An 18452-nucleotide genomic window follows, 5' to 3' on the forward strand; every position below is an offset into this window, starting at 1 on the left:
CACCACCAGCGTGGAAGGTGACTACAGCCCAAGTGTTTGTCGACACAGTTGGAAATGAACTGTGCCTGAGATGGTTTGACATGCAGTTAGTTTGTTAATGGTTCCCTCAGTGACATTTGCTCATTATCGAGTCGAGTTATTCAGATATTCATTAAACATTTCCTACAGCTTAACATTTCCCTCTTCCCTGCTCTCATATTGACATTTCTCTTCACAGCTCGTTGTTTAAAGGCAGGGGCCGATTAGAGAATCACTCTGCTTCGATTTTATCTGCTACGCAGTTCATTTGAAACAGTTTTAATCAAGGCTGGAGCAGAGTACAATAACTGTCCGCTTGTCTCTGTGACTTCCCACTGGACTGACCTTGGATTATCCCTTTCCTGACTCTCACTGTCTGCAGCTGGTTGGGATTGACCAAGGCCAGTACCAACATGAGGACAGGTCAAAGTCCAAAGTACATTTATTATCAGAGGACTTATGTGAATCAGAGTCACTTTAATATCACTGACATATGTCATAAAAATATGTTGTCTTTGTAGCAGCAGTTCCATGCGATCAGTAACAATAGCACGAATTACAGAAAGTATATATATTAGTAGTTAAATAAGTAGCGTAAAAATTGAAATAAAAAAGTAGTGAAATAGTGTTCATGTGTTCAGTGTCCATTCAGAAATCACGTGGCCGAGGGGAAGAAGCTGTTCCGAAATTGTTGAATGTGTGCCTTCAGGCTCCTGTACCTCCTTCCTGATGGTAGCACAGAGAACAAGGCACGCCCTGGGTGATGGGGGTCCTTAATGATGGACGCTGCCTTTTTGAGGCATTTCTCCTTGAAGGTGTTCTGGATACCACGGAAGCTCGTGCCCGTGATGGAGCTGACGAAGTTTACAATTCTGTGCAGCTCACTGTGATCCTGTGCACTAACCGCCCTCCCATGCTAGGCGGTGATGCAGCCTGTTAGGATGCTCTCCACAATATATGTCACCATATACTATCCTGAGAATCATCTTCTTGCTGGAATTTACAGTAGTACAAAGAAATACAATAGAATCAGTGAAAAGCTTCACACAAAGATTCTGTGAAAACAAAAAAAATATATAATAAAGTAATGGTACTGTGAACATGAGTTGTAGAGTCCTTGGAAGTGAGTCCATAGGTTATGGAATCTGTTCAGTGTTGAGGTGCGTGGCATTATCCCCACTGGTTCAAGAGGGGTAATACCAATCAACCTGCTTCCCTTGATCAGATTCCAAGTTTGATGGAGTCTTCTCCTCCTCCCTCTCTTCTGGCCCCTCGGTTGAGGGGTAATAACTGTTCCTCAGCCTGGTGGTGCAGGTCCTGAGGTCCTTGTACCTCCTTCCCGGTGTCAGCAGAGAGAAGAGAACATGACCTGGATGGTAATGGATGCTGCTTGCCCGTGACAGCACAAAGATGTAAGCGAAGGAAGACACTAGAGCCTGCAAGTGCTCCAGATGTGAAGGGGAGGCGGTACTTCACTGTCCAGCTGTGGAAGACCACCCCTTACTGAAGCAGTGGGAGGTTTTGCCGGTGGTCTGCGACACCACCGCAAACAGCTGTATTGCTGATTACAGAAACAGAGGGAATCTCACATTCTGTCCATCCCACTCCTCTCCTGAGTATCCTGGATCCTCTTCTGAAAGAAGCCAGGCATTGTTCAACACACACAAAATGCTGGAGGAGCTCAGCAGGTCAGGAAGCTTCTATGGACATAGGAGAAGAATGAGTCTGCCCTGTGATGCTACTGCAAGAGTGATTTTATTTGCACCCTTGCATCCACGTACTTGTGTATTTGACAATAAACTTGACTTCTGTGTACTAGACCATGCAGCCTATCTAGTCTGTACCTGTTTTCATAATGCCATAAAATCTAGGAGCAGAATTTCAGCCCATTGAGTCTGCACTGCCATTCAATCAATCATGCCTGATTATTTTCAACCCTGTTCTCCCACCTTCCCTCAACCTTCAGTCAAGAATCTATTTTCTATCTTAAATACACTGACTGATGTGGCCTCCACAGCTGTCTGTGGCAGTGAATTCCCTCTGGCTGAAGAAATTCCTCCTCATCTCTGTTCAAATGGATGTCTTTCTTTTCTGAGGCCGTGCCTTCAGATTCTAGACGCTCCCATGATAGGAAGCATCCTTTCCATATCTGCTCACGTTGGTAAGACGTTGGCATGCACCGGTGAAGCAAGGTGATACGTGGTAGGCTGCTTACAAAACTTCCAAATGTGCCTCTTCTGGATTACCCTGGCTGCAATCAGCAGTCTGTAATTTCCCTGTAAGCAATGCACATTTGAACTGTCTAAATGAACTTTCACGATTTCTGCAGGCCTTGGACTTAGCTTTCAGGTTAAGCACCTTTGAGCAGATGAAGATACATCACCATGGCCGAGAGAGAAGGGAGGAGGAGAAGACTCCATCAAACTTGGAATCTGATCAAGGGAAGCAGGTTGATTGGTATAATTTAATTGGTCAGAGAGGGTTCAAAGGAGGTCCACGAAAGTGATTTCCAGGATTGAAAGGCTTGTCATATGAGGAGAGTTTGATGCCTCTGGTCTCTACTCACTGGAATTCAGAAGAATGAGGGGTGACCTCATTGAAACCTATCAAATGTTGAAAGCCTTGATAGAGTGGATGGGGAGAGGATGTTTCCCACGGTGGGGGGCGTCAACAGCCTCGGAATAGAGGGGCACCCTTTTTCAACAGAGAAGAGGAATTTCTCTAGCCAGGGAGTGGTGAATCTGTGGAATTGGTTGCCACAGGCAGCTGTGGAGGCCAGGTCGTGGCTACTTAAGGCAGAGGTTGATAGATTCTTGATTGGTCAAGTCATGAAGGGATATGGGGAGAAGGCAGGAGATCGGGGCTGAGGGGAAAATTGGATCAGCCATGATGAAATGGCGGAGCAGACTCGATGGGCCAAAAGGCCTAATTCAGCTCCTATATCGTATGGTCTTACACAGAATAATAATCCCCAGCATCAATGACATCTTCAAAAGGCAATGCCTCTAAAAGGTAGCATCCATCATTAATAATCCCCATCACCCCAAGGCGTGCCCATTGCTTCCATCAAGGAGGAGGTACAGGAGCCCGAGCTCACTGTTTCAGGAACAGCTTCTTCCCCTCCGCCATCAGATTTCTGAGTGGACGTCGAGTATTTTTGCTTTCTTTTTGTAATATTTAATATTTTATATACAGTATATTTCTTATTGTAACTTATAGTATATTTTACATATTGCACTGTTCGCTGCAAAGCAACAACTTTCACAACACATGTCAGTGATAATGACCGTGGTTGTGAGTGATTGATAGCAATTGTTCAAACTGGAATCTGAATGTCGGTCGCAGCTGTGTTGGTCTTTGTCTGATAGTAATACATCAGTAACGTATACGATACGGAAATGAATATCCGCGGAGCACAGCAAAGAAGCCACCCATTCACACTCACCCGATGTTTCATTCTTCCCACGTTCCCACCTCACAGATTCCACCCCTCGCCCCACGCACGCCGGGGACAATTTACAGCAGCTGATTACAAACTTTGGGATGTGGGAGGGAACCAGGGCGCAGAGGGGAAACCTACACCTGGTTTCAGGGAGAAGGTGCCAGGGGTCATCATTGAGCCAATCCGAAAGAGTTAAGTTCAGGTGTTCAAAGTGAATTTATTATCAAGGTGCATGTCACCATACACATAGCAGGAGATTCATTTTCTTGCAGGCATTCACAGTAAGTGCAAAGAAACACAATAGAATCGACGAAAAACTGCGCACAAGCAGAGGTGGGAAGCAACCAATGTGTAAAAGGTGAAAAACTGTGCAAATACAATAAATAAATAATACGTTGAGAACACGGGTTGCAGAGTCCTCGAGAGTGAGTCCATGGGTGTTGGAATCAGTTCCGTGTTGAGGTGAGTGGAGTTATCCACGCTGGTTCAGGAGCCTGGTAATAACTGTTCCTGAAACTGCTGGTGGGCTCTGAGGCTCCTGTACCTCCTTCCCGATAGCAGCAGTGAGAAGAGAGCGTGGCCTGGGTGGTGGGGACCTCTGATAATGGATGCTCCTTTCCTGCAGCAGTGCCCCTTGTAAACGTGCTCAGTGGTTGAGAAGGCCGAGCATTGTGTCATGTGATACTGGACATTATAGACGCAGATCACTTATCACGTGACATCAAACCACACCTATAGTCAAATAGGTCATTTCTGTTCACAAGCGACGCAACCTAAGGGGGCAGCCTGCAGGAGTTGTCACGCATTCCCGCATGTTCACAATAAGTCAACAGAACACGATAACAACAGCAAAGCAAGCCCCTTTCCCACTCTAAAGTCGCCCCACGTAGGCATGCTAATGCTGTTGCTTCCCTCCCGTAAATTAGTGTCTGTAGCATTCCATGTGTGTGTGTGTGTGTGTGTGTGTGTGTGAGAGAGAGAGAGAGAGCAAGAAATGGAAACTGAATGAGAGAGGCTGAGTGAGTGAGGGAGAGAAAGAGTGAGAATGGAACTGGGTGTTTGTGGAAGAGAGAGAAATTGGGTGTACACGCATGTGAGAAATTGTGAGAGAGGCTGAATATGAGTGTGCAAGAGAGAAGTTGTATGCGGCGGAGGCAGTGTGAATATGGGTGTATGAGACTGCGTGGTAGAGAGAGGAACTGGCTGTGCGTGCGTGTGAGTATGTGTGAGAGAGGCTGTGCAAATGTGGGTGTGAGATTGTGTGTGTGGAATGGGGGGGAGATGTTGGGGTGGTTACTACGCCGATCATGAGAGTTTATTGATTAGGAAAAGGAGACCACGAAACCTTTCATCTTAATTTAGCAGGAGGTGGCGGGGTGAAATGTTGGAAATTCATCACAGGTCCGATCAGTGCAAAGGACACTCCCAGAAATGATCGGGGCAGTTAATGTTTGTGTCTCTGAATTTGAATCACTGTCCAGATCCACTCCCTCTTCACCTCTGGTGAATCTGCTGCCTAGTTCCATCGACTTTATTTCAGTTTTTCAGAGTTTAAAGTTTTTTTCTTTATTTGTACGTCCCTGATCAGGGAACAATTTTTTGGTAAAGTCAGGGTTCAATTCCTGCCACTGTCCGAAGGCGTGCGGGTTAGTGAGTTGTGGGCACGCTACGTTGGCACTGTGGCGACACTCGCCAACCCCGCCAGCACACTCTCATACTGTGGTGGCCGTTGACACAAATGATGATTGTTTCCATGTACACCTGACAAACAAGGCAAATCTTTATTTTTGTCCCTTTCAAGTTGACTGAGAAACAAGATGGTGATTTCTTAATCCGGGGAAAGGGATAAAGAATGTGTGCAAAGTTGTTTACAAAAGATGGCAGTGCACACACACATACACTTCAGGTCAAATGGACTTCAGCACGGTTTCTGGTTTCAACTACAGCTTCTCCCCGCAAAAGCTGCAATAGAAACTTGAAGGAAATGAGAATTAATTGAGGAACACGAGGGAATTGGAGCTGATAATCCGTGGTGGAAAAAAAATGCAGACTGCATTAGCAATTCCACAGAGGTCCTATTGAAAAGATCCAGCTATTGACTGTGGCGAGGAAAGGGGGGGGGGGGGAGAGGCCAGGCAGACAATGACCCCCCTCGCTGACAGGAATGAATCAGATTGTCTACCGCTTCACTTCACGTGGAGTAGAATGGGGTGGGGGGGGGGGGCGTGTGGAATTACTTTGTGAGTCTATTGCTTAGCAACTCGGGCGGGACAGGAGAGGGGAGGAGTGTGAGTGGGTGGAAAGTCCTTTGCTGCCTTATTTCTTAACGCATTCCCTCAGTCTTGAGAGGCACAGGTGGATTTTAAACCAGCCGCTACTTGTTCCATATTGTCTGCCTCTTCCCGTCACAGACAGCAACCTGCGTCTGGATCTTCGATGATAGCTCAGGGTGCCGTGACTTGTGGCGTATCGCTGAGCCAAGGCGAAGGGATAATATTCCTGCATTTTCAGCTCACCTCAACTGAGAGAGAGAGAGAGAGAGAGGCTGAAACTTCCGGAATTTCAAGGCTTTCTTTTCGTATAAGAAGGGAAGACTCTCCCAGAAAGAGAAACAAACGTATCAGGTTAATGAGTTCAAGCAACTGTTGGCCATAAAAATAGAGCCCCCTCCCCGTCCCACCCCAAGTCTGCGGAGGGAGAGCTTTGCAAAGTGGCAGTACAGTCTTGGTGGGGTTGGGCAGGCTGCGAGGTTGGTAGGACAGAGTAACTGCGAAAAGGAAATGGTGGTGTTCATTAACAGAAAGTTAGAATCCTTCATCAAGCTCTTCAAGAGAAGGGGTGAGTGCACTGGGGTCTTTCTCACCAACGTTTGCTGGCTGGTGTAGGGGGTGTAAAGGGGAGGGGGCTGCTTCTGGTCGGTGAAGGAATTTCTCTTGTTACTTGTGGACAATATTCTTCATTAGTACAGGGCTCGGGGTTGCAGAGTCACGGGGCAGGGTGAGACACTGTTGATCAGCAGCTCTGGAGGGGCCGAGGAGACAGGCAGAGGGTGGTGAGGGGGCGAGTTCGGAGTGAAGGGTGAAGGGATGGGGATTAAGAGTGAGAGGGGAGTTAAGAGTGGGACATCTACCAGTCTGAAGTGAAGGATGCTGGACGCCGGAAGGGGTGGTGGGTGAGGCTTCAGAGTAAAGGTGGGAGGAGAGTGAGACATCCAGAAAAGTGAAGTGGAGGAGGACGGCGGGGGGAGTGGGAGAGGCAGGGTAGTTATGAGTGAGGGGCATGCAGAGTGAATGGGGTGGGAAGGGATGGGGGGGTTTAAGAGAAATGGAGGTGTAAAAAGCAAGAGGTGTTCAAGAGGGCAGGAAAAGGGACTAGAAGGGATGGTGGGGGATTTAAGAGTAAGGTAAGGAGAGTGGAGTAAAGGAGGCTGGAAGGACGGGAGGGGTTCAGTCTTCACTTGTCATGTGCACTAGAAAGCGGAACTGTGGTTGTTGAGTTACAGTTGTTCCTGAACCTGGGGTTGTGGAGCCGGATGGTTGTTGGATACAGCTGTTCCTGAACCTGGGGGTGTGGAACCGGATGGTTGTTGGATACAGCTGTTCCTGAACCTGGGGGTGTGGAACCGGATGATTGTTGAGGTACAGTTGTTCCTGAACCTGGGACTGTGGAACCGGATGGTTGTTGATGTACAGTTGTTCCTGAACCTGGGACTGTGGAACCGGATGGTTGTTGGGTACAGTTGTTCCTGAACCTGGTGGTGTGGAACCGGATGGTTGTTGGGTACAGTTGTTCCTGAACCTGGTGGTGTGGAACGGGATGATTGTTGGGTACAGCTGTTCCTGAACCTGGGGGTGTGGAACCGGATGGTTGTTGGATACAGTTGTTCCTGAACCTGGGGGTGTGGAACCGGATGGTTGTTGGATACAGCTGTTCCTGAACCTGGGGGTGTGGAACCGGATGGTTGTTGGGTACAGTTGTTCCTGAACCTGGGACTGTGGAACCGGATGGTTGTTGGGTACAGTTGTTCCTGAACCTGGGACTGTGGAACCGGATGGTTGTTGGGTACAGTTGTTCCTGAACCTGGGACTGTGGAACCGGATGGTTGTTGATGTACAGTTGTTCCTGAACCTGGGACTGTGGAACCGGATGGTTGTTGGATACAGCTGTTCCTGAACCTGGGACTGTGGAAATGGATGGTTGTTGATGTACAGTTGTTCCTGAACCTGGGACTGTGGAACCGGATGGTTGTTGGGTACAGTTGTTCCTGAACCTGGGACTGTGGAACCGGATGGTTGTTGGGTACAGTTGTTCCTGAACCTGGGACTGTGGAACCGGATGGTTGTTGATGTACAGTTGTTCCTGAACCTGGGACTGTGGAACCGGATGGTTGTTGGATACAGCTGTTCCTGAACCTGGGACTGTGGAAATGGATGGTTGTTGAGGTACATTTGTTCCTGAACCTGGTGGTGTGGAACGGGATGGTTGTTGAGGTACAGTTGTTCCTGAACCTGGTGGTGTGGAACGGGATGGTTGTTGAGGTACAGTTGTTCCTGAACCTGGTGGTGTGGAACGGGATGGTTGTTGAGGTACAGTTGTTCCTGAACCTGGTGGTGTGGAACGGGATGGTTGTTGATGTACAGTTGTTCCTGAACCTGGGGCTGTGGAACCGGATGGTTGTTGGGTACAGGTGTTCCTGAACCTGGTGTTGTGGAGCCGGATGGTTGTTGAGGTACAGCTGTTCCTGAACCTGGTGTTGTGGAGCCGGATGGTTGTTGATGTACAGCTGTTCCTGAACCTGGGGCTGTGGAACCGGATGGTTGTTGGGTACAGTTGTTCCTGAACCTGGTGGTGTGGAACGGGATGGTTGTTGGGTACAGCTGTTCCTGAACCTGGTGTTGTGGAACTTGGTAAGGAGTTCAGTGATCATAAGACACAGGAACAGAATTAGGCCATTCAACCCATCAAGTCTGCTTGGCCATTCCATCATGGCTGATTTATCATCCCTCTCAACCACATTCTCCCTCCTTCTTCCCATAACCTTTGACACCCTGACTAATCAAGAACCTATCAACCTCAATTTAAAATATACTCAATGACTTGGCCTCCACAGACATCTGTGGCAATGAGTTTTCCAAATTTAGCATCATCTGGCTAAAGAAATTCCTCCTCATCGCTGTTTTACATGGAGGCCCCTCTATTCTGAGGCTGTGCCCTCTGGTCCTAGTGTCCCTGACTGTGCAGAATTAAATGTGGGCTGGAGGAGGGGAAGGTGTTCAAGCTGGCAAATGATAGGTGAAGGGGAAGCTGGGCAGGTGGGGAGGGGGATGAAGTAAGAAGCTGGGAGGTGATAGGTGAAGGGGAAGCTGGGCAGGTGGGGAGGGGGATGAAGTAAGAAGCTGGGAGGTGATAGGTGGAAGAGGTAAGTTGCTGAACAAGAAGAAATCTAATAGGAGAGTAGAGTGGACCATGGGAGAAAGGGGAAGAGGAGGAGACCTCCTTATTCTGCCCACTTCCCCCTTCCTTTCCAGTCCTGATGAAGGGTCTCAGCCCGAAATGTCGACAGTTTATTCATTTCCATGGATGCTGCCGGACCTCCTGGGTTCTTCCAGCATTTCGTGTTGTGTTGTAATGGGTGAAGGCACTAAAAAGGTGGGGTCTAAAGGAATGACTGAGATGACGGAACGCATAAGGATTGCGGTGTGTGTCATGGGTCCAAGGTCCTCATCTGCTTAGTCATTGTTGGCTAAATCAGGATGTAAACTCTCTCGGCCAATGAGAGGCTGCTGGTAAGTGCAGGCTTGACCCACCTAGACTGTGCCAAACTTATTCTGTCTGGTCCCATCGACCCACACACACCCAGAACATAGTCCTTCTTCCCCTCCCATCCAATTGAACCTACATCAGCAACTTCCCTGGCAGCTCGTTCCACACCCAGCACCACCCTCTGAGTGAGGAAGTTCCACTTCAGGTTCCCCTTAAATGCCTCACCTTTCGCCCTTGGACCCATGATCTCTAATTCTACTCTGTACATTCTCCCCATGACCGTGTGGGTTTCCTCCCTCTTTCTAAACGATGCCCAGGTTAGGGTTAGAGAGTTATGAGCATGCTGTGTTAGTGCTGGAAGTGTGGGTTGCCCCAAACACATGTCCGGGCCGCATCGGTCATTGACATAAAGGACGGACAAATAAAACTAATCTTTTCTCTCTCTCCAATGTTTAAGAGACACCTGGACAGGTGCATGGGTAGGAAATGTTTGTAGGGATGTGGCCCAAATGTAAGCCAATGGGATTGGGGTAGACAGGCCAATTCTATTGACCTTTAACCATGGTGTCGCGCGACACCGTTCCGGCTCAGGGCGTCGGAGTTAGGAGTTCAGTTTTGGTGTTGAGGTTCCCATGTCCTTCCTGTGACCCCGAGGGTTTTCTCCGGGAGCTCCAACTTCCTCCCACAGTTCAAAGACGTAGCAGATAGTAGATGAATTGGGCATTGCAATTTTTCTCTGATTAGACTAGGGTTAACTAGGTCATTGGGCGGTTTGTCTCGCTGGGGCCACACAGTGTCTCTGAATAAATAAATTTGTTGATCTATGCCCTACTCATTCAAGTACCTGTCCATATACCTGCTAAATGTTGTTTTGTTCCTGCCTCCACCTTCTCCTTTGGCAGCTCATTCCAAGCACCAACCCGGAATGATGATCAGAAACAGCTTCTTCCCCTCCTTCATCACAGTTTTGAGTTGTGACGTCCCTTTAGAACCGAGATGAGGAGGAATTTCGTCATCCAGAGGGTAGTGGATCTGTGGAATTCATTGTCACGGATGACTGTGGAGGCCAGGTCATTGGGTATTTTTAAAGAGGAGGTTGACAGGTTCTTGTTCAGTCAGAGCATCGTAGGTGACGGGGAGAAGGCCGGAGAGTGGGGTGAGAGGGATTATAGATCAGCTGTGGTGGAATGGTGGAGCAGAGTCGATGGGCTCATTCAGCTCCCGTGCATTCTGTTCTTAGCGATTTTATGTCTGTGTACGGGTTAGTAGGTTGATTCTCACGGGGCCAGAAGGCCTGTTCCAGAGCTGTATCTCTGAAACTGGAGCAGTTTGTTTGCCTGATCTTTGCAGCATCTTTGGCTGTGGCGTTGAGTGACAGGATCCTGTGTAATAAAAAACCCTAAAGGAGGGCGAGCGCTAGTCATGTTGCCTCATTGTAAAGGAAGGTATTGGCATTGCAGGCACAGTGGATGTAGATAGTGTCATGTTCCAGCTTACAGCAGGGCTCTGGCCCTAAGAAATGATTTTATTTCTCTGTTCCTGTGAATGCCTGCAAGAAAAAGGATCTCAGAGTGGTATGTGGAGTCAAGTGCGTGATTTGATAATAAATCTACTGTGAACTTTGAACTTTGGCCGCCCGTTGGAAATGCGGCTGTGAATGGAATTCCATCTTGCGAGGAAACCCATCCCGCCCGTTTCCCAAGCACTTCTTCGCATCTACAGGCTGTACCTAAGCTGGGGAAGGACCTGTACGTTATGAATAAAGCATCTTTTTGGGGGGTGGGTAAGAAAGTTAGTGTGGTAGTACATTACATCATGCCAGAGGTCAGCGCATTAAACGCAGTGCAGATTGCATCTGTGTATAGCAGTGTGCATATATTGGCCCTCCTGGGTTTGTATTGACTATGAATTGGTTTATTATTGTCACATGTACTGAGCTGCTGTTCATACAGATCAGATCATTACACAGTGCGTTGACACAGAGCAAGGGAAATCAATAACAGAATGCAGAATGAAGTGTAAAAACTACAGAAATGATGGAGTGCAAGATCGTACATTACAAGGTGGATTGTGAGATGAGCAATCCAACTTGCCATACAAGAAGTCCATTCAAGGGTCTGATAAGAGCAGGTAGAAGCTGTCCAGGAGCCTGGTGGAACGAACTTTCAGGCTTCTGTACCTTCTGCCTGATGGGAGAGGGGTGGAGAGAGAAGGCCCGAGACAGAGAGACTGACAGACAGAGAGCGAGGAAGAGAGGGAGAGAGACAGAGCAAGTGACAGAGAAGGAAGGGATAAAGAGAGACAGAGAGATTGTGAACACTTGCAGGGTTGGAGGCATCTTCCACTCTATTTCTGACCTGCGGACTCTTTGGGTTAGAATCAGCTCACAGGGTCGGAGCCCTGTCATGACTTGGGAGTGACCTGTACATCGTTTCCGCAGTATAGTTTATACAGTGCAGTGTGCTCTGTGGGGGCTGAATCTCACCCCCAGGTTGACTCAGGGCCATGTATACTGCAAGGAATGCATCTCAAACACAAACATATGCTGGATGGATTGATGTGGCTTTCTGGAATGGACTGACTGGCCACGTAAATCAGATACAATTGACTCTTCACCGCAGGAATGAGCCTCCTGTAATTGTTTTCCTGCATTCCCAAAAATGTTTCCACTCTCAAATGTTTAGCAAGCCCAGCTGTTGTAATACATTCTGGGGCAGCTCTGAATTGGAGCCTCCTGCACCTCAGGGTCAAAAAGACCCTGAAGGGTTTTGTAGCTATGCGAGTCATCCCACTCATTTGATCTGCTGGGTTTTCCAATCTTTGAACAACACATTCTCCTACTCCTCAAATTCAAATGCACCGACACTTTGCTCTGATGAAAGTCTTAATCACAATCTACTGAACACCAATTCCTGCTGTGGTTTTGGAGTAAAACAGGGCCTTAGCCCAACTGGTCCATGCTAACTAAGATCTCCAAATAAGATAGTTCCATTTGTCCATGTTCGGCCCATATCCCTCTCGAGACCAGCTGAAAAGCCCAGATAGAGTGGATGTGGAGAGGCTAATTCTTACAGGAGGACCAGAGGGCACAGTCTCACAAAAGAGAGACGTCGACAGAATCAGAGTCTCGTTTAATATCACCGGCATATGTCGTGAAATTTGCTGTCTGTGCAGCAGCACTACAATGCAGTATGTAATAATAGAAAACAACATGGATTACAGTAGATAGATATTTATTAAATATAACTATTATATATTTATATAATAGTTAAATTAAACAAGTAGTGCAAAAATAGAAATGAAAAAGTAGTGAGGTAGTGTTCATGGGTTCAATGTCCATTTAGGAATCGGATGGCAGAGGGGAAGAAGCTGTTCCTGAATTACTGAGTGTGTGCCTTCAGGCTTCTGTACCTCCTCCCTGATGGCAGCAGTGAGATTAAGGCATGACCTGGGTGATGGGTGGCAACTTTTTGACGTATAGCTCCTTGAAAATGTTCTGGATACTTCATCACAATTTAGACCAGAAATGAGGAGAATTTCTGAGCCATTCTTCCAGGATTTTCCAAATTCCTGGCCCTTTACTTCTTGCCCTGTCAAAACACAAAAGCAGACGGACTCGATGTGATGAAACGCTGTGGGGTGTTGCTGCCCGCAAATGAGAAACTGCATTACAGCAGTAACAATGTGTTGTCTGTAAACTGGGCGTTCTGAGAGAGCACTAAAGAAACAGAGGTCTTTGTGAACGTAAGTTGCTGCTGGAAACTTCTCCAAAGCACTTCTGGGGAAGCGTCGTTGTTGGCTAAAGCCGGTGTGATATGTACCAGGCAGAAGGCCGAACCTTTACTAAAATAGTTAAAACAGCAAGGAGGGCTACTGAAGTGGTCAGTAACCTAACGAGAGAAATAATACAATTATAGAGTCACACAGTTTCGAAACAAACCTTTTAGCGCAATCGCAACCTCTGCCTGTAAGGAGTTTGTACGTTCTCCCCGTGACCGTGTGGGTTTCCTCCGGGTTCTCCGGTTTCGTCTCACAGTCCAAAGATGTACTGGTTGGTAGGTAAATTGGTCACTGTAAATTGTCCCAGGATTAGGCCAGGGTTAAATCAGACGGTTGCTGGGTGACGTGGTTCAAAGGGCCAGACAGGCCTATTCCATACTGTATCTCAATAAATACATAAAGATTGCCTACCTGAGCCAGTCCCCTTTGCCCGTGTTTGAACCATAACTCTTCCTCTCCAGTAGCCTGACCAAACAAATGTCTTGCCAACATCAGATGTCATACAACTCACCTTTTCTGTATTACATACCATGCTCTCAGTCTCATTTATTTATTTGTATTTCCACGGTTTGTCTTCTTTTGCACATTGACCGTTTGTCAGTCTTTGTGAGTAGTTTTTCATTGATTCTGTTGTTATTTCTCTGCTCTACCGTGAATACCTGCAAATAAATCGGTCTCAAGGTGGTATACGGTGACATAAACGTACTTCGTTATTAAAGTAAATCATTCTCAGGGTGGTATACGGTGACATATACGTACTTCGTTATTAAAGTAAATCATTCTCAGGGTGGTATACGGTGACATATACGTACTTCGTTATTAAAGTAAATCATTCTCAGGGTGGTATACGGTGACGTATACGTACTTCGTTATTAAAGTAAATCATTCTCAGGGTGGTATACGGTGACATATACGTACTTCGTTATTAAAGTAAATCATTCTCAGGGTGGTATACGGTGACATATACGTACTTCGTTATTAAAGTAAATCATTCTCAGGGTGGTATACGGTGACATAAACGTACTTTGTTAATAAATGTATGTTGAAACTTGTAGCGGTACCCACCTCACCCACCTCTCTTGTACTGAGATTCACGTCAGGTGAACCCACGGCAGATGGTTTAAGAGTACTCTCACCCTGGTGTCGGATAGCTCCCTCCAGTCATGGCGTCATACAGCACAGAAATGGGGCCTTCAGCCCATCTAGTCTGTGCCGAACTGTTACTCCGCTTAGTCCCATTGACCTGCACCCGGACCATAGCCCTCCATCCTCCTGCCGTCCAAACGTCTCTTAAATGTTGAATTCAAACCCACATCCACCACGTGTGCAGGCTGCTGGTTCTGCACTCCCGCCACCCTCCGAGTGAAGGGGATCTTTCTCATGCTCCCCTTTCAACTTTCACCCTTAACCTTCGACTTCTTGTTCTAGTCTCACCCAACCTCACTGGAAAAAACCTGTTTGCATTTATCCTATCTATACCACACCCCCCCCCCCAATAATTTTGTATACCTCTATCAAATCTCCCCTCATTCTCCTACGCCCCAGGGAATAAAATCCTACTCTATTCAACCGTTCCCGATACCTCAACTCCTAGCAAAACTTGTAAATGTTCTCGGTAGTCCTTCAGTTTTATTGGAGTACTGTCAGTGGAGGGAATTCACTGCAGTAGTGTGGAGAACTCGGCGGCCGTTTTCTGAATGCGGAAGGCAGTGTGACAGCCGTCAGAGGTATAAGGAAGTAATCGTGTTCGAGACACTGTGGGGAATTCCCTTATTCTTCAGAGTGGTGCTTTGGGTTCTTCTCCGTCCGTCTGAGAAGAGAGGCAGAGTCATTGACACACCATATGCCTTCATATAACGCTGGGCCATGCCAGACTCCCAAAATCCAGGCCATTCTCCCTTCTCTCTGCTGCCATCAGGAAGGACGCACAGGAGCCTCAGGACCCACACCACCAGGTTCAGGGACAGTTATCACCCCTCAACCATCAGGCTCTTGAATCAGCATGGATAACTTCAATCGCATCAACTCTGAACTGAATCCACAAACTATGGGCCCAGTGTTCTCAGCACTGTTAATTTGCTGGGGCACCAACAGTAGCACGGCAGTCAGTGTGATGCTACCACAGCCTGGGTGTCAGAGTTCAGGCTTTAACTCTGGTGCCACCTGTAAGGAGTTTGTACGATTTCCCAGTGACTGACTGAGTTTCCTCTGGGTGCTCTGATTTCCTCCCAGATTCTAGAGACCTACCAGTTAGTAGGTTAATTGGTCATTGTAAATTGTCCTGCACTTAGGCTAGGGTTAAATGGGAGGGCCGCTGGGCCTATTCCGCACTGTATCTCTAAATAAATGAATTGTTATTTTTAAAAGTTTTTTGTTTGCATTTGCACATTTTGTTTTCTTTTGCAAAAAGAAGACTTGCCCATTTGCTTGTAGTTTTTCCACTGTTTCTACTGTGTTTTTTTTTGTTCTACTGTGAATACCCAGAAGAAAATGAATCTCTGGGTTGTATTTGGTGACGCAGCGAAGTTCCAAGTAAAATTTCTATCAGAGCATGTACAACGCTGAGATCCCTTTTCTGTGGCAAATCTACAGAAGAGTAACTGGAAACAGGATCAGCGGACAACAGACTGTGCTGTGTACGTACTTTGTTAGTGAATTGACTTTGAACTTCGAGGGTCTAGGAATCTGCTGAGTAAACACTCGGTGTTTTCCACCGAGGCACTTCTGGGAATGTTATAAAGCTCCTGTGGGAGGAAAATGTTTATTATTAATTTATCGTTTTATTTTTGTCATGTGAACCCCAACACAGTGAGGAAAGCTTTTGTCTGCCTGTCATCCACACTGATCATTGCCTGACAAAAGTTCACTGAGGTGGTAAAGAGGGACACAGATTGCAACATATACAGCCAGTGGCCACATTAGTAGGTACACTTGTACACCTGCTCATTAATGCACGTAACTCATCAGCCAATCGTGCAGCAGCAACTCAATGCATGAGAGCACACAGACATGGTCAAGAGGTTCAGACCAAACACCAGAGTGATCTGAGTGACTTTGACCATGGAATGATTGTTGGTGCCAGACAGGGTAGTTTGAGTCTCTCAGAAACCGCGGATCTCCTGGGATTTTCACGCATCATAGTCTATAGAGTTTACAGAGAATGGGGTGAAAAGCAAAAAGCATCCAACAAACGGTGGTTCAGTGGGTGAAAACGCCTTGTTAATGAGCGAGATCAGAGGAGAATGGCCAGACTGGTTCAAGCTGACAGGAAGGTGACAGTAACTCAAATAACCACTAACCCATACGTCTTTGGAATGTGGAGAAGACCGGAACACCCGGAGGAAACCCACACAGTCACAGGGAGACATATAAACTGCTTCCAGACAGAGGAGGGAATTAAACCGGAATCACTGGCACGGTATCAGTGTTACTTACAGACAGAGGCAGGAATTAAACTGCAATCACTGGCACGGTATCAGTGTTACTTACAGAAAGAGGAGGGAATTAAACCGGAATAACTGGCACGGTATCAGTGTTACTTACAGAAAGAGGAGGGAATTAAACCGGAATAACTGGCACGGTATCAGTGTTACTTACAGAAAGAGGAGGGAATTAAACCGGAATCACTGGCACGGTATCAGTGTTACTTACAGACAGAGGAGGGAATTAAACCGGAATAACTGGCACGGTATCAGTGTTACTTACAGAAAGAGGAGGGAATTAAACCGGAATAACTGGCACGGTATCAGTGTTACTTACAGAAAGAGGAGGGAATTAAACCGGAATAACTGGCACGGTATCATTGTTACTTACAGAAAGAGGAGGGAATTAAACTGGAATCACTGGCACGGTATCATTGTTACTTACAGACAGAGGAGGGAATTAAACCGGAATCACTGGCACGGTATCAGTGTTACTTACAGACAGAGGCAGGAATTAAACCGGAATAACTGGCACGGTATCAGTGTTACTTACAGACAGAGGAGGGAATTAAACCGGAATCACTGGCACGGTATCAGTGTTACTTACAGACAGAGGCAGGAATTAAACCGGAATCACTGGCACGGTATCAGTGTTACTTACAGACAGAGGAGGGAATTAAACTGGAATAACTGGCACGGTATCAGTGTTACTTACAGACAGAGGAGGGAATTAAACCGGAATCACTGGCACGGTATCAGTGTTACTTACAGACAGAGGCAGGAATTAAACCGGAATAACTGGCACGGTATCAGTGTTACTTACAGACAGAGGAGGGAATTAAACTGGAATAACTGGCACGGTATCAGTGTTACTTACAGACAGAGGCAGGAATTAAACCGGAATAACTGGCACGGTATCAGTGTTACTCACAGACAGAGGCAGGAATTAAACCGGAATAACTGGCACGGTATCAGTGTTACTTACAGACAGAGGAGGGAATTAAACTGGAATAACTGGCACGGTATCAGTGTTACTTACAGACAGAGGAGGGAATTAAACCGGAATCACTGGCACGGTATCAGTGTTACTCACAGACAGAGGCAGGAATTAAACCGGAATAACTGGCACGGTATCATTGTTACTTACAGAAAGAGGAGGGAATTAAACCGGAATCACTGGCACGGTATCAGTGTTACTTACAGACAGAGGAGGGAATTAAACCGGAATAACTGGCACGGTATCAGTGTTACTTACAGAAAGAGGAGGGAATTAAACCGGAATAACTGGCACAGTATCAGTGTTACTTACAGACAGAGGAGGGAATTAAACCGGAATCACTGGCACGGTATCATTGTTACTTACAGAAAGAGGAGGGAATTAAACCGGAATCACTGGCACGGTATCAGTGTTACTTACAGACAGAGGAGGGAATTAAACCGGAATCACTGGCACGGTATCAGTGTTACTTACAGACAGAGGCAGGAATTAAACCGGAATAACTGGCACGGTATCAGTGTTACTTACAGAAAGAGGAGGGAATTAAACCGGAATCACTGGCACGGTATCAGTGTTACTTACAGACAGAGGCAGGAATTAAACCGGAATCACTGACACGGTATCATTGTTACTTACAGACAGAGGAGGGAATTAAACCGGAATAACTGGCACGGTATCAGTGTTACTTACAGACAGAGGCAGGAATTAAACCGGAATAACTGGCACGGTATCATTGTTACTTACAGACAGAGGCAGGAATTAAACCGGAATAACTGGCACGGTATCAGTGTTACTTACAGACAGAGGCAGGAATTAAACCGGAATAACTGGCATGGTATCAGTGTTACTTACAGACAGAGGAGGGAATTAAACCGGAATCACTGGCATGGTATCAGTGTTACTTACAGACAGAGGAGGGAATTAAACCGGAATAACTGGCACGGTATCAGTGTTACTTACAGACAGAGGAGGGAATTAAACCGGAATCACTGGCACGGTATCAGTGTTACTTACAGACAGAGGAGGGAAT

The 18452-nt window shown here is 46.8% G+C and overlaps 1 protein-coding gene across 6 annotated transcripts in view; it reads left to right on the plus strand.

Annotated features, from left to right (window-relative positions):
• The window catches only part of LOC140730848 (NHS-like protein 1), a 436201-nt gene that overhangs the window by 363658 nt on the left and 54091 nt on the right, over positions 1–18452 (plus strand). Inside the window, exon 1 of one of the 6 annotated variants that reach the window (XM_073051804.1) lies at positions 6091–6298. The exons of the other annotated variants lie outside the window; for them this stretch is intronic. Within the exon in view, the coding sequence (XP_072907905.1) occupies positions 6241–6298 (58 nt within the window). The 5' untranslated portion in view covers positions 6091–6240. Of the gene's footprint in view, positions 1–6090; positions 6299–18452 lie in introns of those variants that run through there. 6 annotated transcript variants of the gene reach the window in all.

Source organism: Hemitrygon akajei, chromosome 7 (assembly GCF_048418815.1).
Source record: "Hemitrygon akajei chromosome 7, sHemAka1.3, whole genome shotgun sequence".
Lineage (NCBI taxonomy): Eukaryota > Metazoa > Chordata > Chondrichthyes > Myliobatiformes > Dasyatidae > Hemitrygon > Hemitrygon akajei.